Source organism: Antechinus flavipes, chromosome 3 (genome assembly GCF_016432865.1).
Source record: "Antechinus flavipes isolate AdamAnt ecotype Samford, QLD, Australia chromosome 3, AdamAnt_v2, whole genome shotgun sequence".
Classification (NCBI taxonomy): Eukaryota; Metazoa; Chordata; class Mammalia; order Dasyuromorphia; family Dasyuridae; genus Antechinus; species Antechinus flavipes.
The window spans coordinates 576,760,016-576,782,374 of record NC_067400.1 but is presented as its reverse complement, the minus strand read 5'-3'; the positions used below and the strand labels follow the sequence as shown (position 1 = coordinate 576,782,374).

Here is a 22,359-nt window from a genome sequence, read left to right as displayed (position 1 = left end):
ATACCCTACCTTTCACCTCTTTTTCAGGTGAGGACTCTTATTTTACTCAGAAAAGACTATTTGATATGACCTCCCCTCTTTCCCATTCTCTTTTATCTCAAGATTCCTTGACATCTTCTCCTACTCTTTCTCCCTGTCTCCAACAAAGAAGTGACTCTTCCCTGTGTCAAAGCCAGTCCCTTTACATATATGCACTTGATTCCATGTCTTCTCCCTACCATCTTCTCCAGAAAATGTTGTCAATCATCCCATCTCTATTCTTGAATCTTCTTCCTTTCCTTATCTACTGACTTAAAAAAAAATTAATAGTATTTTATTTTTCCAAAAATTACATGTAAAGATAATGTTCAACATTAATTTTTGTAAGATTTGGAGTTACAAAATTTTTTCTTCCTATTTCCCTTATACACATACAATCATTTTTAACATATTTCCATGTAAGTCATGTTGGGGGAAGAAATCTGAACAAAAGGGAGAAACCAAGAGAAAGAAAAAGACAAAACAAACCAAAAATGTTAAAAAATAGTATGCTTTGATCCACATTCACTTTCATAGTTCTTTTTCTGGAGGCAGAAGCATATTCCAACCCAAGTCTTTTGATATTGTCGTGGATCAGTGTATTGCTGAGAAAGGGCTAAGTTCCCTTGGTTCTGCTCACTTCATTCAGCATCAGTTCATGTAAGTCTTAACAGGCTTTTTTGAAATTAGCCTACACATCCTTATAAAACAATAGTATTCCATTACATTCATATACCATAACTTATTCAGCCATTCCCCAATTGATAGGTATGCACTCAATTTCCAATTCCTTCCTACCACAAAAAGAGCTACTGTCAACATATTTGAGTGTGTGCATCTCTTTCCCTTTTTTATGATCTCTTTGGAATACAGACCCAGTAGTAGCACTGCTGGATATCAAAGATTATGCGTAGTTTTATAGCCCTTTGGACATAGTTCCAGATTGCTCTCCAGAATGGTTGGATTAATTCACAATTCCACCAGTAATGCATCAGTGTCCCAGTTTTCCCCATCTTCAACATTTATCATTCTATTTTCTTGTCACCTTAGCTAATCTGAGAGGGGTGAGATGGTAACTCAGAGTTGTCTTTAGTTTGCATTTTTCTAATCAATGGTGATTTAGAGCATTTTTTATATGACTATAGATGGCTTTAATTTCTTCATGCGAAAATTGTCTGTTCATATCTTTTGACTATCAGTTATCATTTGGGGAATGATTTGTATTCTTATAAATTTAACTCAATTCTCTATATTTTAGAAATGAGGTCTTTATCAGAAATACTGGCTATAAAAATTGTTTCCCAGTTTTCTACTTCCCTTCTAATCTTGACTGCACTGGTTTTGTTTATACAAAAACTTTTTTTTTAATAATAGCTTTTTATTTTCAAAATACATGCAAAGTTAGTTTTTAATATTCACCCTTGTAAAACCTGGTGTTTTATATTTCATATTTTTCTCTCTTCCCCCACTCTCTCCCTTAGACATCAAGTAAACCAGTATATGTTAAACATATTCAATTCTTCTAAACATATTTCCATATTTATCATGCTGCACAAGAAAAATCAGATCATAAAGGGAAAAAAATGAGAACAAAAAACAAGCAAATAAAAAAGGGGGAAAAAACTGTTGTACATTTAGTTCCCGACAATCCATTTTCTAGATGCAGATGGCTCTTTCCATCACAAGTGTATTGGAATTGGCCTGAGTCACCTCATTGTTGAAAAGAGCCATGTCCATAAGAATTGATCATCACATAATATTGTTGTTATGCAAAAACTTTTTAATCTAATGTAATCATTTATCCATTTTGCATTTCTTATTGTTCTCTTTTCTTCTTTGGTCAGAAAATCCTTCTCCAAAAATCTGACAGGTATACTATGCCTGGCTCTCCAGATTTGCTTATAGTATCATCCTTTATGTCTAAATCATGAGTCTACTTCAATTTTATCTTGATATGGGGATTAAAGTGTTTGTCTATGTCTAATTTCTGTGCTACTATTTTCTAATTTTCCTGGAAATTTTTGTCAGATAGTGAGTTCTTATACCAGAAGCTTGAATCTTTGGGTTTATTATCATAGTCATTAACTTTTGTGTCTTGTGTACTTTCTTATTTTACTGATCTACCATTCCATTTCTATACCAAATGGTATATAAATGACTGCTACTTTATAATACAGTTTTAAGCTTGGTACAACGAGGCTACCTTACTTTGCAATTTTTTTCCAATTAATTCCTTTGATATTTTTGGCCTTTTGTTCTTCCAGATAAATTTTGGTTTTTTGCTAGCTCTAAGAAATTTTTTTTGTCATTTTTCTGACTTCCAATTCCAGTTTTCTCCTTGGAACTTCAGCCCACATCACCAGGTACTTATTGGATATTTCAAATTGGATATCTCCAATTGAAAAAAAAAACTGAAGTCATTATTTTTCCTTCCAAACTCTATTCTCTTCTAAACGTGCCTATTTTTGTTGAAAGCTTCACCATCCTTTGAATTTTCCAGGTTCATAACCTCTGTTAAATTAGCCTGAACAACTCATTTTCCCTCATCCTATGTATGAAAAGTTTCCAAGTTTTATCATTTCTATCTTCATAGCACCTCTCACATTTGCCCACTTTTTTCTGTTCACACAACTACTCCTTTAGTACTAGGCCTTCCATCACCTGCTTTTTGGATTATTGCAACAGTTTTTTACTTGGTCTCTATTATAGTCCCTGTTACATACTGCTACCAAATTCACTTTGTATACCTGTATATATCGGTCTATTTCAATGGTTTCCTTTTACTTCTAGAATCAAATGTGAGCTGCTCAGTTTAGTATTTAAAACCCTTAGCCTCAACTTATCAATCTAGCCTCACTGAACATTATTCCCCATCTCACTCTCTGCTATCCAGCCAAATTTACTTTCTCAGTTCTTCACATGACACTTTCTACTCTCCATGCTTTTTCACTGGCTGTCTCCCGTGCTTGGAGTGCCATTCCTCCTTAAAAAGTTGCTCACTTTCTTTAACATGCCGCTCTTCTGCAGGAAGTCTTTCTTAGTCTCCTCACAGCTCCTGCCCTTTCTCTCAAACTAATTTTTATCTAATTTGTGGATCTTTGTTTTTAATATTTAATTTATTTGTGCCAAATACATATTTATAGATGAATGCACCTTCCTATGAGAATTAGGATGGTTTCCTTCTAAATGTCTAGCCTATAGGAGGCACTTGAATAAGTCTTTGTGGAGCCACTCTTGGGCAGAAACCATCTGTGTTGCATTCTCCTTGACCCACACTCCTTCGAGAGCCCAATCCTTCTAATTGTGTGTGAGAGCATTCAACAAGAACTTGTGTCACTAACTCTTCTTCTCTTTTCTTCCTCTTTGCCTCCCTCCATCAGGGTCACTCAGGATGTGTAAACTGCCTGGAATGGAATGAGAAAGGAGAGTAAGTATCAAACTTCGCATTATCTGGGGGATGGCTCTGAGGCTTGGCAGAGGCAGGTCTAGTCAGAGCTGGAGAGGCTTCTTTCTAGAGACCCTCAGCAGACTGAAGAGGCATCAGGAATTGGAGCTAGAGCTCTTTCTCTTACTTGAAAGTATTATTTTCTCTTGTGTTCTAGCCACCTGATAGTCTCCTTTAATCTTTAGTCTCCTAAACCAGTGATTATTTAACCCAGATTTTTTGACAGCATGTTTTTGATGCATTTTTTCATTAACATCAATCATTTCTGGGGGGAGAGGGGGCCAAATTTCCACTTTCAAGATTGAGCCTTCCTTTGTATCATTTTATTTTAAAAACTAGCATGAAATCTCTATACTTAACTTTGTGGTTCAAGAAAATATCATCTGGTACCTAGCCCTCTAGTTTCAGAAGTCTTTCTAGCTTATTGTATATCCTTTAAAATTTTGTTTTGATAGCAAGGTAAAAAAAAAATTATGATTCTTTTTATGATAAGACATTGAAAGAGGACTTCAGGGAAGCAAAAACATAAGATAATAAAAATTTATAGCAAATGTTTGATGTTTATATGGGATGTCATGATGTCAGACCAACAGTCCTTTTAACAGGATGGGCTCTCTGGTATGCCCTTACTTCCAGGCAAAGAAAAACTAGGGTGTCATGAGAAGAGAAAACCTACCCAGAAGCCGGTAATCTTAGTGAACTCTCAGAGACAAGCCCTAGACTTAGCTCTTCATCTCTGAGAGAAATGTCAGGACTCTTTGCTTTCTGGGGCTAAGTAGGAAGAGGGATTCAGGACATCTCCTGCTTTGTTCTTCAGCTTGCTAGCCTCTGGCTCTGATGACCAGCACACCATCGTGTGGGATCCCTTGCACCACAAGAAACTCCTTTCCATGCACACAGGACATACGGCTAACATCTTTTCTGTCAAGGTGAGTGGAAGTTAGAGACATTGGGAAGAAGAGGAAGGAAGATGGTTGGGGACTGAGCCCAATGCAGTGTTTGGTTTGAGGCCATCGCTAAGGTATCAGATGCCTCTAGATTGGAGAGCTCAGGTCAGACCCAAAGATTCTAGACTGGCCGAGCTTGAAAGGGGCTCATAGATTTCAGTATTTCAAATTGAAGCATAATGATGGGAAGAGGTTTGCTGTCATGGTTAGCTACTAGATATTGGAGCTGGGAGTCAAACCCAAGTCTTCTGACATTAACTTCAGTATTCTTTTTCCTCTGTGGTGCTGGCCTTATGTGTAATTTTAGAGATAGAAAGAACCATAGCCACAGAGGCCAACCTCATCTGTACATGAGTGACTGAGACCCAGAGTATAGAGGCTTGCCCAAGGTCACACAGTTTGTGCTACAAATGCCAGCCAGGATGCATTCGTGTCTGCTTTCCTGGGCCTTGGTCAGCTGGCATGACCAAGCTGGGATCTGACTTCTCTAATGCCTCTTGAGTCTAAACTCTTTTTAAAAACAAGAGAAAGAGTTTTCACAGTGAGCTTTTATTTTGTAGCTTGCTTTGAGTTAAGACAACAGCATTTCAGAATTATCTTAATGGTTGGATGATAGAAGGCAAGTCCTGGCAGGTTGAAAGCCATTTCTCAGGCTCTGCTCTCTGAAAAAAGGTTCTAGACAAGCTTTGCCTTCTACATCCCAGAGGGCAAGACCACAGTTGTATGCAGTGCCAGGGCTTATTTCTAGCTTAGTTCAGCTATGGATCGCTGTTTCCCACTTCAGAATATGTTGAATCCTTTTTACTAAAACCTCTAATAATCCCTAAATACCAATAAATTGGTTTTGGATGGCTATTATCCAGTCAGCCTTTATTTATTTAGTGCCTACTTTGGGAAGGGCAGATGGAGAAAGAGGGATCATTAGTGCACAAATGGCTTCTTTTTAGTTATTTGGCTTTATATGGGTGAGAGCAGAATGGTACACAGGTAGCCTACAAAAAAATCCCTGAACTCCATCCTTGTTTCTAGCTAGCTCACATTTCTGTAGTACTTCTGTAGTTGGCCAATCAAGGGCTTTCCTCACCACAACTCCATGGATTAAGTCATAGTACCATAGCTCCCATATCTATAGGACCCTACAATTTATAAAGTACTTCCCTCAAAGTCCTGTGAGGGATTATTACAAGTAGTATCTTTATCTTACTAAAGAGGAAACAGAGCCTCCAGGTTAAGGCCTTGCCTCAGCAGCCCTGCCAGTAAATGGCTAATCTGGTCTCCAATGGGGAGCTCTTTCGATTCCAAGTCCAGTTCTTTCTACCATAGCATGCAGACTTTAGCTTAGTGCTTGTATGGTTGTCTACGAAGCTCTTATTTGGAGAAAAGAACCTATCTGAGTGAAAGAATTTGAGGTGTGAGCTTCACTTCAAGAATATTTCCTTGACCCATGGATTCAGGATAATTCCCATACGCTTAATCAGGAAGATCAAACTCTTACAGATGAACAAAGAGGAAAACTCCTTTTTCTGATGAAGCTTCTGGGGTTGGCATCTGGGGAATAGAAAGAAGTCCCTTGAAGGCAAAGGCTGTTTTGTTCTGCTTTTTGTACCTCCCACAACACTTAGCCCAGTTGGCTGGTATACAGTAGGTGCTTGATAGATGCTTTTTGATTGACTGAAGTTGAGAAGTCGAGTGGCTATCAGAATGGAACTGACTTTTCCCCTTCTCCACCACCATCCACAACAATATTTACCCACACTAGTTTCTGCCTCATGCTGGGGACCGGATCTTGATCACGGGAGCAGCTGATTCTAAAGTGCATGTGCACGACCTGACTGTGAAAGAGACGATCCATATGTTTGGAGACCACACAAACCGAGTGAAGCGCATCGCCACGGCCCCGATGTGGCCCAACACGTTCTGGAGCGCGGCCGAGGATGGGCTTATCCGGTAAGCGCCCCAGCCAGTCTCTATGCCAGGTTCTAGAGTGCCTGACCAGTCCTTTTTGGTGCAAATCAGGCCCCATTGTGCTGCCCATTGCAGAAATCTGCTTCTTTTCTAAAATAGGGTTGTCTAAATGTGGAACAGCAAGATGTGTCGGTAAGGGTTCCTAAAATGGCCAACTAATTACTAATATTTATTCTGTGCTTACACCTATCTGAGGGGCTATGGCCAAGGGAGGAAGGAAAGGTTGTCCAAGAAGAATATAAGACTTTAACCCTTACTCAGAAAGAATACAAGATGTGAAGACATGTGAACCAATTAGCAAATGATAAAAGACAAACCTTCCTAACACAGGTTCTTGTGGCTCACTTGCATTCTTACAATTTCCTAAGAGGTTCTCCTCCTTTTTCCAATACATCATTCACACCAATGCCAGGATAATCTGCTATTTTATAGATCTAATTTATAGATCTGCTGTTCCCACTCAGAAATCTTGATCCATGATTCCTTTTGAATATAGTTCTGCCTTCCATCCAGTCTGGTCTACTCGCCACCCTTTGTGTCTACACTTTCTTCCCGCTTCCTCTACCTACCCCACCCTCACCCCCTGTGATTTTTCTTATGTTGTTCCCTTCTTTATCAAAAAAACTTTTTTCTCTTCCCTATGCCACGTCTATTAAATTCTTATCATCCTCTTTTGAAGTTTTTTGAATGTTACCTCCTCTGTGAAGCCTTTCCTGACTTTTAACCCTCCTTGAATTTCACAGTAATACTTGGTTTTCTTCCTCATTTGTGTACTTAGATATGTAACATTTTGTATGTTAGTTACATGTGTGTGTTAATACTAGCCTGTATGACATATCTAACATATATAAAACTGCTTGCCATCTAGGGGAGGGGGAGAAGGGAGGGAGGGGAAAAATCGGAACAGAAACGAGTGCAAGGGATAATGTTGTAAAAAAATTACCCTGGCATGGATTCTGTCAATATAAAGTAATTATTAAATAAAAATTAAAAAAAAATACTAGCCTGCATGTTCCATAAGGATAGGGACTGGTTTATCTATGTTTTTCATATCTCTTGGTACATAATCCAGTCCTGTCAGTTCCACAGGCACTTAATAAATGAAAAATAATAAATTAATTAACTAATTAAATTGAAGCATAATTCAGTCATTCCATAAACATCAATTGATTATGAAGCACATACAGAGCATTTCAGGAGATAAAACCACAAAGATTGTCTCAATGTTGGTAGCGGTACTTGGTAGTGGGCACAAATGAACTGCAAAATTGAATAAGCACAAATTTTGTATAGAAAGGGATTTGGAAGTCTATAGGTGGGAAACAGGAAAGATAAACAAGGAAAGACTTTAGTAGGGCAACTAGAAACACACAGAGGCATGTTCAGAGAGTATGAACAGAACAGGGCATAAGAAAGGGAATTGTGAGATAATACTATAAAGGGAGCCTGGAAACAAGTTAAGGTGGGCCTCAGATGCTGGACAAACAGATTTTTACTTGTTCCACTAGCAGCAGATAATTGGAGGTTTGGGAGGAGGGATTATTCCTCCTATACATGGGATAATAGAACATAATACTGAAAGCACCTCAGCTATCAAGATTAGTAATGCATTAGAAAAATTTCTTTGGCAATTTAAATTGGAGGAACTGAAGCACAGAGAGGTTGGAAGCAGGAAAACAAATTTGAAGTCTATTATAGTCCAGGCAAAAAGTAATGAAGGTCTAAACTCTAGCAGAAATAATGGAAATACAAAGGAAGAGTAAGAGAATTTATAGAGATTGAATTGGCAAGATTTGGCCAATTGGCCAATGGATATGACAAAAAAGGGAAGAATCAGAATTGACTTTTTTTTTTAGCTTTATTATAAGGCTGATCTATACCATTCATAGAAGGGGGGAAATCGAGAACAAGAGCCTCTTTGAAAGGATTTAAAGTTAGTTCAGTCATGGAGGTATGGAGTTAAAATACTGATGTGGATATTTGCAGTTAGATACATTTAGTAGGCAGACAGAACTTGGATTCTTAAGCTTCAGAGAGATTGGAGTGGAAAATACATGTTTAAGAATAGCTACAAAGATAGTGGTTGAAGTCCTGTGAATGAATTAGATCAGAGAAAGAAAGAACACCTGTATAGATCAAATATCCTTGGAAGAAAATTTCCCTAAGGAAGATCTGATCAATAGTTGACAGTTGGCTGCAGAGAGGTCCTGATCATTGAGAACACTGTTCAATGGATGTGATGATTGGACATCTTTGTGGACCTTAGGAAGAGTAATGTGTATGCAATCAAATTTCAACTAATGAAATAAAGGTAACAAATGTATTAGAGTTTAGTGATGACAGAGGAAAGAGAGAAGGTTTGAGAGGTTGTGGTAGAGGAGATAACGGGTCTATATGTGTAGGGAGATGAATTATAAAGCAGGTAAATGTAAAGATATGTCTCAGAGAGAGGAGTATAAAGTTCCAGATGTTATTGGAAAAAAGAGATTTTAGGACATAGGTACAAGGTTAGTTTTGGTGAAAATTCACAGGAGGAAAGAAAGAAGACAAGTAAAGATAACAGAAAACTTGTGAGGTGGGAATAGAATTGTTGAGAAAAGCGTACTTTGGAGACCTTGACCTGAGGGTTGGGGCCATGAAAGAAAGTTTATCAAGACTTGGCTATTAAATATGGAGAAAAAGGGAAGGGTCAAAGTTGACCCAAGGATTTTTAAGCTTGGTTGATTTTTAGGATTGGTTAAAAATGGTCAATATTTACTTAATTTCATGTAAAAATCCCCACTTATTCCAATTTTTGGTATAACTCTTCTCTCTTTGAACTTTCCTGCTGTGAGCTTCTATATTGAGATACTACCTGGAGTCCACAGAAAGCTTGGTCTCTCTGCTGTTCTCTACAATGGCTTACATTTTCCCAACCCTTCTGTCTTGCAGTCAGTATGACCTTCGAGAGAATAGTAAACACTCAGAGGTGCTGATCGACCTGACTGAGTATTGTGGCCAGCTGGTGGAGGCCAAATGCCTCACAGTCAATCCCCAAGACAACAACTGCCTGGCAGTAGGAGCCAGTGGACCCTTTGTGCGACTCTATGATATCCGAATGATCCATAATCACAGGTATGACCCTCTGGTCCACCAACCAATGTCTGGAGGTCCCAGAAAGGATCCCTGGTGAGACCTGAACTCGCTCAGGAGCTCTAAAACAGAATTCCTAAACAGGTTCACTCCAGAATCTATTGGAGATTTGCCATAAAAAAAAAAAAAAAAAAAAAAAAAAAAAAAAAAAGTGATTTCCTGTGCTTTCCTTGCATGCTTACTTAGGGAGTTCCAGTTTCTCAGGGTAGTTGGCCTGCTCTACTGGTATAGATTAAAACCTCTGTGTCCTTTCCCCTCCTGAGCTGCACTCCTCCAGGCTGCTTAATAAGTCTCTATGAGGGCTCTTTGTGTTCTTTTCATGCCTTGGAGGATACCAAGGTAGTACTTGCTATCTGGCCATCCAGTGTCCCACTTCCCATCTATGACCTGACTTTGTTTTCCAGCTATCTGCACCCTTGAATGGTGTCTTTATATCACTTCCTGAATGCAAATCATGGACAACATGCTGCAGCCTGTCTACGGGCTCTATTATTAGCCTTTGCATTGTCCTTTGAATCGCCTGCAATGTTGTCGTGATCTGTGATTCAAAGTATCAGTGGAAATACCCTAGGATTGCTTGGGAGGAGGGAAGAATTTCGCATGATATTTTCAGTGCCTCATGGAATAGTCTCCCTCACTGGGTAGACAAGGACCATGCACTGGCCCCTGAGGGCCCCTTACCCTTCTGTAAGATAAGGGAGAAACTGAAAGATTCCACTTGCCATATCATGCAATTAGGTATTTTAAAGCACCATATACAAAGCACTGTACTTTTTTCCCTGAGGCATCTGGGGCTAAGTGACTTGCCCAGGGTCACACAGCCAGGAAGTGTTAGGTGTCTGAGATCAGATTTGAACTTAGGTCCTCTTTACTTCAGAGCTGATGCTCTATCCACTGCACTACCCAGCTGCCCCAAAGCACTGTACTAAGTACTAGAGACACAGATAAAGTAAAAAATCATTTCTTGATGCCAAGGATTGTCTGGTTTTGCCTCATAGCGTCACCTTTAGTTAGCAGTTCTTAAGGGTTTTATGGTTCTTTCTCCTGACAGAAAAAGCATGAAACAAGGCCCCTCCGCTGGTGTGCACACGTTCTGTGACCGACGGAAGCCGCTCCCCGATGGTGCTGCCCAGTACTACGTAGCAGGTAGGAGTCTGTCCAGCCACAGCCCCTGGAGAAGCTCCTCAGCAGGTTAAGGCAACTTCTTGGGAAGGGTGCACATGTGACTGACCTCGGGAAATAGCACTGCCCTCTGGGGACAGAGAACTCTTGGTCCTTTGGCACTTTTTTGGAGGGAAAGAGCCTCAGGTCTTCTGGACTTCAGCCCTGTTCCTCGACAACCAGTTCCATGGGACTTGTCATCTCCTGGAGTTGCCTCATCTTTGGACACTACTTCCTATATTTAGCTGACTGAAGAAGCAAGCTGTTTCATCCTAGGTTTCTCCCTTTCAAAGTGAACAGTCAGTGTCCTGGAGAGTTTACTCTTCGGTGGCCTCACTTATCTGTCTATACCAGTATGGGCAATGTGGGGTACCAAGGACCCTGTTGCCAGAAAAGCTGCCAGTCCAGTGATGAAGCAGCTGTAGGGAGAACTGACAGTAAGAAGGGGGAGGCTGGGCAGGTTAGGTTGAGAATTCAGCCATTAATTGGTTGAATGACTTTAAGGAAACAATTTGGGAGAGAGCCTGCTTATTGGTTAGTGATGGGGCTGAGTGGGAGATCATAATCCCCCTTCTTAACCTACAAATGTGTTGTTGGGATCAAACAAGGTGATATGGTCAGAGTGGTTTGAAAAGCCACTCTGGATACATGCAGGTTAAAGGTAAAAGGTTGGAGCAAAATCTACTATGCTTCAGGTGAAGTCAAAAAAGCAGGGGTACCATCCTGATCTCAGATCAAGCTAAAGCAAAAATTGATCTAATTAAAAGAGATAAGGAAGGGCACTATATCTTGCTAAAGGGTAACATGGATAATGAAGCAATATCGATATTAAACATATATGCACCAAGTAGTGTAGCATCTAAATTCTTAAAAGAGAAATTAAGAGAGCTGCAAGAAGAAATAGACAGCAAAACTATAATAGTGGGAGATCTCAACCTTGCACTCTCAGAATTAGATAAATCAAACCACAAAATAAATAAGAAAGAAGTCAAAGAGGTAAATAGAATACTAGAAAAATTAGATATGATAGATCTCTGGAGAAAATGTAATGGAGACAGAAAGGAGTACACTTTCTTTTCAGCAGTTCATGGAACCTATACAAAAACTGACCATGTATTAGGACATAAAAACCTCAAACTCAAATGCAGTAAGGCAGAAATAGTAAATGCATCCTTTTTAGACCACGATAAAATGAAAATTACATTCACCAAAAAGCCAGGGGAAAGTAGACCAAAAAATAATTGGAAACTAAATAATCTCATACTAAAGAACGATTGGGTGAAACAGCAAATCATAGACATAATTAATAACTTCACCCAAGAAAATGATAACAATGAGACATTATACCAAAATATATGGGATGCAGCCAAAGCGGTAATAAGGGGAAATTTCATATCTCTAGAGGCCTATTTGCATAAAATAGAGAAAGAGAAGGTCAATGAATTGGGCTTGCAACTAAAAATGCTAGAAAAGGAACAAATTAAAAACCCCCAGTCAAACACTAAACTTGAAATTCTAAAAATAAAAGGAGAGATCAATAAAATTGAAAGTAAAAAAACTATTGAATTAATTAATAAAACTAAGAGTTGGTTCTATGAAAAAACCAACAAAATAGACAAACCCTTAGTAAATCTGATTAAAAAAAGGAAAGAGGAAAATCAAATTGTTAGTCTTAAAAAGGAAAAGGGAGAACTCACCACTAACGAAAAGGAAATTAGAGCAATAATTAGGAGTTACTTTGCCCAACTTTATGCCAATAAATTCGACAACTTAAATGAAATAGAAGAATACCTCCAAAAATATAGCTTGCCCAAACTAACAGGAAGAAGTAAATATCCTAAACAGTCCCGTCTCAGAAAAAGAAATAGAACAAACTATCAACCAACTCCTTAGGAAAAAATCCCCAGGACCAGATGGATTTACATGTGAATTCTATCAAACATTTAAAGAACAATTAACTCCAATGCTAAATAAACTATTTGAAAAAATAGGGATTGAAGGAGTCCTACCAAACTCCTTTTATGAAGGAGTCCTACCAAACTCAGACATGGTACTGATATCTAAACCAGGTAGGTTGAAAACAGGGAAAGAAAATTATAGACCAATCTCCCTAATGAATATTGATGCTAAAATCTTAAATAAAATATTAGCAAAAAGATTACAGAAAATCATCCCCAGGATAATACACTATGACTACGTAGGATTTATACCAGGAATGCAGGGCTGGTTCAATATTAGGAAAACTATTAGCATAATTGACTATATCAATAACCAAACAAACAAAAACCATATGATCATCTCAATAGATGCAGAAAAAGCATTTGATAAAATCCAACGTCCATTCCTAATAAAAACACTTGAGAGCATAGGAATAAATGGACTTTTCCTTAAAATAGTCAGGAGCATATATTTAAAACCTTCAGTAAGCATCATATGCAATGGGGAAAAACGGAACCTTTCCCAGTAAGATCTGGAGGGAAGCAAGGTTGCCTACTATTACCATTATTATTCAATATCGTATTAGAAACATTAGGCTCTGCAATAAGAGTCGAGAAAGAGATTAAAGGAATTAGAGTAGGCAATGAGGAAACCAAACTATCACTCTTTGCAGATGATAATGATGGTATACCTAGAAAACCCCAGAGATTCTACTAAAAGCTATTAGAAATAATTCATAATTTTAGCAAAGTAGCAGGATACAAAATAAATCCCCATAAATCCTCAGCATTTTTATACATCACCAACAAAATCCAACAACAAGAGATACAAAGAGAAATTCTATTCAAAATAACTGTTGATAGCATAAAATATTTGGGAATCTATCTACCAAAGGAAAGTCAGAAATTATATGAGCAAAATTACAAAAAACTTTCCACACAAATAAAGTCAGACTTAAATAATTGGAAAAATATTAAGTGCTCTTGGATAGGCCGAGCGACTATAATAAAAATGACAGTACTCCCTAAACTAATCTATTTATTTAGTGCTATAGTGATCAGACTTCCAAGAAAATATTTTAATGATCTAGAAAAAATAACAACAAAATTCATATGGAACAATAAAAAGTCTAGAATCTTAAGGGAATTAATGAAAAAAAAATCAAATGAAGGTGGCCTAGCTGTACCTGATCTAAAATTATATTATAAAGTAGCAGTCACCAAAACCATTTGGTATTGGCTAAGAAATAGATTAGTTTATCAGTGGAAAAGGTTAGGTTCACAAGACAGAATAGTCAACTATAGCAATCTAGTGTTTGACAAACCCAAAGATCCTAACTTTTGGGATAAAAATTCATTATTTGATAAAAACTGCTGGGATAACTGGAAATTAGTATGGCAGAAATTAGGCATGGACCCACACTTAACACCATATACCAAGATAAGATCAAAATGGGTCCATGACTTAAGCATAAAGAATGAGATTATAAATAAATTAGAGGAACATAGGATAGTGGAAAACATCTTCACAGTTAAAGTTTCTGATAAAGGCCTCATTTCCAAAATATATAGAAAACTGACTCAAATTTATGAGAAATCAAGCCATTCTCCAATTGATAAATGGCCAAAGGATATGAACAGACAATTTTCAGAGGATGAAATTGAAACTATTACCACTCATATGAAAGAGTGTTCCAAATCACTATTGATCAGAGAAATGCAAATTAAGACAACTCTGAGATACCACTACACACCTTTCAGATTGGTTAAGATGACAGGAAAAAATAATGATGAATGTTGGAGGGGATGCGGGAAAACTGGGACACTGATGCATTGTTGGTGGAGTTGTGAACAAATCCAACCATTCTGGAGAGCAATCTGGAATTATGCCCCAAAAGTTATCAAACTGTGCATACCCTTTGATCCAGCAGTGCTACTACTGGACTTATACCCCAAAGAGATACTAAACAAGGGAAAGGGACTTATATATGCCAAAATGTTTGTGGCTGCCCTGTTTGTAGTGGCTAGAAACTGGAAATTGAATGGATGCCCATCAATTGGAGAATGGCTGGGTAAATTGTGGTATATGAATGTGATGGAATATTATTGTTCTGTAAGAAATGACCAGCAGGATGAATACAGAAAGGCTTGGAGAGACTTACATGAACTGATGCTAAGTGAAATGAGCAGAACCAGGAGATCATTATACACTTAGACAACGATATTGTATGAGGATGTATTCTGATGGAAGTGGATTTCATTGACAAAGAGACCTAACTCAGTTTCAATTGATAAATGATGGACAGAAGCAGCTACATCCAAAGAAAGAACACTGGGAAATGAATGTGGACTATTTGCATTTTTGTTTTTCTTCCCGGGTTATTTTTACCTTCTGAATCCAATTCTCCCTGTGCAACAAGAGAACTGTTCGGTTCTGCAAACTTATATTGTATCTAGGATATACTGCAACATATTTAATATATATAGGACTGCTTGCCATCTAGGGGAGGGGGTGAAGGGAGGAAGGGGAAAAATCGGAACAGAAGCAAGTGCAAGGTATAATGTTGTAAAAAAAATTACCCTGGCATGGATTCTGTCAATAAAAAATTATTATAAAATAAAATTTGAAAAAAGAAAAGCACTTCATGTTAAAAGCATTAGGAGGGTAAGCACAGAAAGCTCATCTTCTGGGCTTTTAGGGAGGATCCCCAGCATCTGTAGGAAAGAGAATTGGGTAAAGGGACTTTCCCTTGTCTTTCTTTCTCTAGTCAATCTTCCTACCTGTGATTTTGGTGAAAAAGAATGAATGCTATAGGGTTGAGTAGGAGTCATCTCTGCCATGGAGCAGTCTCTACTTCTTAATTCACAATATCTGATTCTGGAGTAGTGGGTATAAGAGAAGATTAGTTGATGACTTGGAGCAGAAATCTTACATCTCAGTTTTTGGCCTGTCCCCCACAGGGCACTTACCAGTGAAGCTGCCAGACTACAATAACCGCCTTCGTGTGCTGGTTGCTACCTACGTCACCTTCAGTCCCAACGGCACCGAGCTGTTGGTCAACATGGGAGGGGAACAGGTAGGCACTTCACGGGGAAAAAGCTGAGCCTTGCAAGTAACCCTGTGTCCAGCTAGTTGTATGTGGTTGCCACAAAGGAAGTTAAGATAGAATGATGAAAACAGTTTTGATTTTATAGCCAGAGGTCCTTAAGGAATGGTGGTTCTATCCCTCATTTAGTTTGTTTTTTATAAAAGGTCAGAGCAGACCTTCAGAGATTAAGTGAGAAACAGGATTTGCTTGCTGAACCCAGCAAAAGGGCAAGGAGAATGGGCATAATATTGTCGTGTTAGTGCCAGAGCCTTCTTCAGCTGCCATAGTAGTCCTGTCCAGACAGGGAAATCTGAAGGGAAAATAGGGCAATTACCCAAAATGAACAGGTGGTAACTTCCTGTCACTTGGTTAGATGGGTATCAGAAGAAATAAGCCTTCAAAGAGGTGATGTACCTTTAACCCCCATGCCTTGATGGCAAGAATCTAATCTTCTATATCTTTGTATGCCCTGTAGAACCAAACACTGTGCTTCTTGCACAGGGACATAATAAAGAGCTGGTTGAATAAATGTTATTAGGACCTCTAAAGAGCTTTGGGCCAAGTTATCGTATGCTTATTGAACATTTGCTTCCTATTAGAACTCTATTTAACTGTAAAAATGGTGATACCAGTTCTTATACTGCCTTCCTGTTGAATTTATTTAATGTTAGGCAAGCCTTTTCTAACCTTTTAATGGACATGAAGTATTTCCTTATTTATTGCCTTATAATATCATTTAATCCCTCACTCTGTCCTGTGAGGACATATCATTTTCCCATTCTGGACCTAATTTCATCTTTTCTAAAATGGTAAAGTTGTATTGATGGACTTTAAAGTCCTTGCTACTGTGATCCTGAGTGAGACAATATAGAAAGAGTTTAGGTCCTCAAAGGAGGTATGGCAGAGGATCATTGTAGCATCTCACCTAGAGTAGTAGGTAAGATGGGTTCTTTTTGAAAGTTAGTAGTATGCAATAGGAAAATAGTGGGTGTGGAGTCCACAGAACCACATTTCCCTCAACTGTGAAATGAGGAGAAAGTTTCTGTAGTAATGTCTTCTCAGATTAGGTTTATCATGAAAATCACATGAAAAAATTAGAGAAGTAATTTGTAATGAACTTAAACTATGTATTTCAGTTGTTGATAACTCATGTATTTTAATATGAATTGGCCAAATATTGCTCTAGGGAGTTCTTGCCCTGGAACTGCTTGCTGCCTTGATAGATCCTCATTTGGCACTTTGTTGTGAATTCTCCCTGCCATCTATTTGGTACCCACTATATACTGGCTTTTTTAGGATACATCCCCAAAGGGGATAGATCTTTGCTAAATACTAATGACAGTGAGGCTGTTTTATGGCCTCTGTGTCTGTCTTCTCTTTCTCTCTCTCTCGCTCTCTCTCTCAATTTGTCTTTAGGTCTATTTGTTTGACCTGACATACAAGCAGCGACCATATACCTTTCTCCTGCCAAGGAAATGTCATTCATCAGCAGGTGAGTGTGGGAATGGGAAGGCCCAAGTTTCTGGCACTACTTTTCTCCACCAAGTCAGAATGGAGGCACCAAAGACTGACAGACAACCTTTACTGTCAGGCTGATCCCTTTCTTGGCTATTGAAAGGATGGTTAGTCAGTAAGAGCCTTTTCCTTCAACTTTTCCCCATTATGGAACCTCTCCCTTTTCTTCTGGTATAGGTGGGAGGTGTAGCCTATTTTGTCCAGTACCCCATAAACTTTTCCTTTAAGTACCCAGTATCATCACCTGAGTTTGGGTGAGAATAAGAGCATTATTATCCATACCCAGAATTTAAGTTGTCCCGTTCTTTGTTCTTTCCACTAAACCCATCAGAGGTCCAGAATGGCAAGATGTCCACCAATGGCATGTCCAACGGGCTCCACCTGCACAGCAACGGTTTTCGATTGTCGGAGGGCAGAGCACACGTTAGGTAATATCCAGTTTTTAGGCTGTGGTACCTCTCCTTAATTGTGATGTGTCCCATGAAATGACTTAGTACCTTTTGTGATCTTCCCAAAGAGGGAGGAAAGGATATGGATCTGCCTACATAAGCAAAAAAGGACCAGCAAAGCCATTTGGTTTGTGGATGGAGAAGATGCTTTATTCTTTATCCCTAGTCAGACCTTTGGGATGGGGAATATGTCATCATGTGTCCCAGGATTGCAACAGCAAGAGCTGAGGTCCCAGAGTTTACCTTATCCTCACTCTATACTGTTTTGATTTTCCCTCTTCTTTGCTTTCTTCCCTGTAGTCTCCAAGTTTCAGTAAGGATAAGATGAATAAGAACCATTTCCAATACACAGGAAGTAGATGGGAAAGATAATGTAATAGGGGGAGAAACTGTCATTTGGGAGTTCTCTTGGGAAGTAGGTATTGTCATTTTGTAGCTCCTTAGGACCTGGAGGGCAAGATATCTTGACTAGAGTTAGAACTTTATGACTCACGATGTGTTCTGAGTCTATGACTCTCTTTACATAGCTTTGATAAGTATGACTAGATGTCTTTGTGTTCTAGAGGCAGGGAGCTTCCTTTCACCTCCATTAAATCTAAGGTCAAGAAATTCAGTTCAATCCAACAGACATTATTAAGCACCCACTATTATGTCAAGGTCCCTAAAGATTTTGATATGTGTTGGGCTGGATCTAAGTAGATGAAATTCAATAGTGATAAATGAGAAGTTTACCTGTGGGTTCCAAAAATTAGTTTCAAGGAAGGCTGGATTAGAAAACAGTTTGAAAAAGAGCTGGCAATTTTAGTGGCCTGCACTCTCCATATGAATCAGCAGTGTGATATGACAGCCAGCCATTCTCATGCTACATGGGCCTACATGGAGAGAAGTATTAATTTCAGGGACAGAGCATTGATAAATCCCTGTGTCCCCTACCCCCATCAGAACAAATCAGATATGCTTTCCAGCTGCTATGGCTTAAGAATACTTAGTATCTGGGAAGTGTCCAGAGGAGTAGCAGTGAAGACCAGGTGAAGGAAATAGGAATAGTTAGCCTGGAAAAAAGACTTGGGAGCAGGAAGTTTTTTCTTTTATGTGGAAAGAGAAATTAGATGTGTTTCTTCTCAGAGCAATGGGAGGAAGCTTCATAGAGGCAAGTTTAGGCTGGATGTGGTAAGCCTTTCTAAGAGGACACCATCTAATAGTGGAATGGATGGACTGCCTTGGGAAACAGTGACTTCCTCCTTATTTGGAGGGTTTGATGACCACTTATCCGGTCTTTTAGAATGGAGATTCCATTTAGGTTGAACTAGATGGCTGCTGAGGTATCTTTCAGTCTGATCATAGGCTTCTTTGATGTTCAGGGCCCTGTGGTAAACATCTAGATGGCAGGAGAAAAGAGTTGCTGATGATCTAGTTGAGGGATAAGATGTATACAGTTCCAGAAGTGATGGTGTACACAAGAAGAGTTTGGTCAGAGAGAATCAAGTTGAGAAATACCACCTTTATCTGGATACATCAAATAAGGCTCCTTGAAGGCTGTAGCATCTCAGTTACATGCTGGTGAACAGAAGTGGAACGGTAGGGACAGGTAGGGGAGCAACAGTGGAGAGTCAGTTGTTACTAAAGGGGGAGGAGGGGCTAAGTTTGGACAGGAAGGCCGTGAAATGCCAAGCAAAGAGGTCTGGACTTTGTTCTAGATAGTAGAGCCATGAAGGGCTGGCGGAATGAGAGCTCTGGGTTAGGAGGAGGAACCTGATAGTGCGGAATTGAAGGGAGCAGCCAAAACCTAGAGGCAAGGAAGCTGTTCACTAATCCGAGCAAGAGCTAGGGGACTGGGAACATTGGGAAGAAATAGGGAGGAGCTGGCAGGAGGGGAGTGAGAAGTAACATCCACAAGACTTAACTTGATGTGGAAGGTAGGAGACAAAAGAGGCGGTTCTGGGTCTGGCTTCTCAGGGACATCTCCTCAAAAGACAAGCTAGCGCAAGAGGCGAGTTTTAGAGAGGAAGATGATAGTGGGCAGTGTGAAACATGAGTCTGGAACACAGGGGAGGGAATTAGCTGGAGCTTTGCTGCCACTGCTCATTCTATTCCTCTGTCTGCTGTCTCCTCTGTGTTGCTCTGGAACAGGAGCTGAGGGATTGCCCTTCTCAGGAGATTAAAGGAATAGGTAGCTTGCTAGCACCAAGTTGGCTCTGCTCCTCTGGCCTGGCCCAGGTGTCTTGTCCCTTGCTCCCTTGCCTTGATTTTCTCCTCTATTTTACCTCTTCTCCGTAGTCCCCAAGCCGAGCTGCCTCCATCCCTAGAGCGAGTAAAGCAGCAGGCCAATGAGGCTTTTGCCTGTCAGCAGTGGACTCAGGCCATCCAGCTCTACAGCAAAGCTGTGCAGAAGGCCCCCCACAACGCCATGCTCTACGGGAACCGAGCTGCTGCCTACATGAAGCGCAAGTGGTAAGTGAGCCCCACGGGCATCGGCATCTTTGGGCACAGGGGTGGTGTCTCACCAAGCTGAATTCCTCTCTGGGCTGTGTTGGACAAGTCACTGCCCTTCTCGGAGACTCCACTTCTGGGGCTAGAGGATTTCTGAAGTTTCTTCCAGCCTGGATCTGCATCAGTTCCCTTTCTGAACCTCAGTTACCTCATTTGTAAAGCAGGGATAATATTATTGGTATTAGCTTACTTCCATTGTCACTGAGAAAAGGGACTGTAAAACACTCCCATGGCAGCTGCTGTTGGTAGGACTTTCTCACTTTTCCATGGAACAACTTAGTAAAATTCATAATCCTTCCCAATTTGACCACCAGGGCCTGAATTTTCCAGCAACTCCTGAAGCTTTTCTAAGTTACAGAGGGAATATGGCCCACGTGGCTGGTGGGAACCACAGATGTTGAGGCTTCACAAGTCAGGGCTGGAGGTTGTACCCTGTCCCTGGAAACTGGCTTTTCTCAGGAAGAAGTAGTGAAAGACTCCTCCTGTCATGTAGAGCCTGTAGCCATGTCACCCAAGCTCTACATTACTGCTTAGCCACCTCCAGTGTCACTGACTCAGCAGAAGAGTTCAGGGAGACAAGGCAGAATAATTACAAAAAGTGTTCTACAGATACTAAGCAAAGAAATTTGGAGAAGCTCTTTAGTGCCCATCTAGAGATCCTCCAGCTTTTTTGACTGCCAATGTTCTTCATCCAAAACAGGGATCCCTAGAGATGGTGGGTCTTGTGTGAGCCTGAACTGTTCCTAAAGAGATAACAGTTGGACTTTGGAAAGGCCTCTCTATCCCTCTGCCCTTCAGATGAAATACTATTTGTATGAGTGCTTAGGGCAGTGCCTGGCACAGCACATGGAGCACATGGTAGTATTATATATGAATGCTTATTCATTTGAACCCTTCTATCACATCCTTGGGGGCTGACAGGCCTGGGACATTTTCCTGGGAATGGGTAACTTAGCTAGGCATCTGTGTCTATTCTTTCTGACAGCTACCTGGGCCAGAGAATACCATTGGAAAAACCCAGTAAATGCCTGATATGAGGTGCTCTTCTGCCCAAAAGTCCTTCCCTATGGTTCTCAGTCCAACTTCTTATCTACCTCTGATGCATTGTAGTGTTTTTCCTAGTTGTTAGGTCACCTGGAATGGGAAAGTATTTTCACTGGGATCTTTGGGGTCTGTCTAAATTGTTTTGTCCTTCCTGCTGCTAATGTTGTGCCTTGTAGCTCTGGTCAAAAGAAGCTGGTGGTTAGTTTCTAGTCCCCTCACTCTCTATATTACTATCTTCCATCTTGTCTAAGACCTTCCTCAAATGTGACCTGCAGACCTGACACAGAACACTAGAGCAAGAAGAGCAGGATGATCCCTGTTCTGAGCACTGTGTCTCTAGTAATACAGCTTAAGGTTGCATTAGCCTTTATCTTTTGTTTACTAGATTATGACATAGACTTACTGAGTTTGTAGTTCTTGGAGGGAGAGAACTGGGTCCTTGAATGTCACCCTCCCAGCACTCATTTCTTTAAAATACAGATTTACTCCATGGTTGCTACTCCACCTTGCATACCCCTCAGGCCCCATGGCTTACAGTGCTCCTGGCTTGGTTTTTGGGTGACTCTTGAAGAGCCTTTCTCTCTGTCCATTGCACCTTTTAGAGAGGTGCCTTGCAGACAGTAATTGGATTTCAGTGCTGCAGTGATTCCTGAGTCAGTGCCCCCTGTTCTGGTGTCTGTTGCAGCATGATGCATTCTGCTTCTGTGTGACTGCACCCCTCTCCCCTTCCCTCTTCAATCTCTACTTGTCACAGAGTCTACTAGTCCACCCTTTCCTCCTGCTTTAGGTGCTGAGTCTTGAGGCTGAAAAGTTCCATAGGTACCATTATCAGCCATTGACCTAGTGTGTGTCTTGGCCAAAAGCCTCTTTGGTGATCTATGCCTGTGCCAGTCACTGCTGCCTCAAGTCTCTGAATATTCTGGAGCCTAGCCTAAATTGTCCTGGTTGGTATTAGCCAAGTAAACCCCAATTAGTGTGAATAAGAAATCCCCTGAAGTGGAGAGGAAATTTATTCAAATTTGCACTGCACATTTCCATTTGGCTAGAACCAATTACAGATAGCTCTCACTTTACATAAGCAGACTGTTCTGCAGACCTCTACATAAAGTAATCTTTTTATATCAAGTGAATTTGCCTGCAGATGTGGAGAAGAGAGGGAGTAAGGGA

At 40.0% G+C, this 22,359-nt stretch overlaps 1 protein-coding gene across 3 annotated transcripts in view; it reads left to right on the top strand.

Moving 5' to 3' along the window:
- Positions 1-22,359, top strand: part of WDTC1 (WD and tetratricopeptide repeats 1) — a 66,378-nt gene that overhangs the window by 34,981 nt on the left and 9,038 nt on the right. For all 3 annotated transcript variants that reach the window (XM_051988089.1, XM_051988085.1, XM_051988088.1), the window contains 9 exons: positions 3,399-3,445; positions 4,281-4,392; positions 6,170-6,357; positions 9,307-9,489; positions 10,559-10,653; positions 15,567-15,682; positions 17,111-17,186; positions 17,541-17,637; positions 19,936-20,109. In XM_051988089.1, the coding sequence (XP_051844049.1) occupies positions 3,399-3,445; positions 4,281-4,392; positions 6,170-6,357; positions 9,307-9,489; positions 10,559-10,653; positions 15,567-15,682; positions 17,111-17,186; positions 17,541-17,637; positions 19,936-20,109 (1,088 nt within the window). The remainder of the gene's footprint in view (positions 1-3,398; positions 3,446-4,280; positions 4,393-6,169; positions 6,358-9,306; positions 9,490-10,558; positions 10,654-15,566; positions 15,683-17,110; positions 17,187-17,540; positions 17,638-19,935; positions 20,110-22,359) is intronic.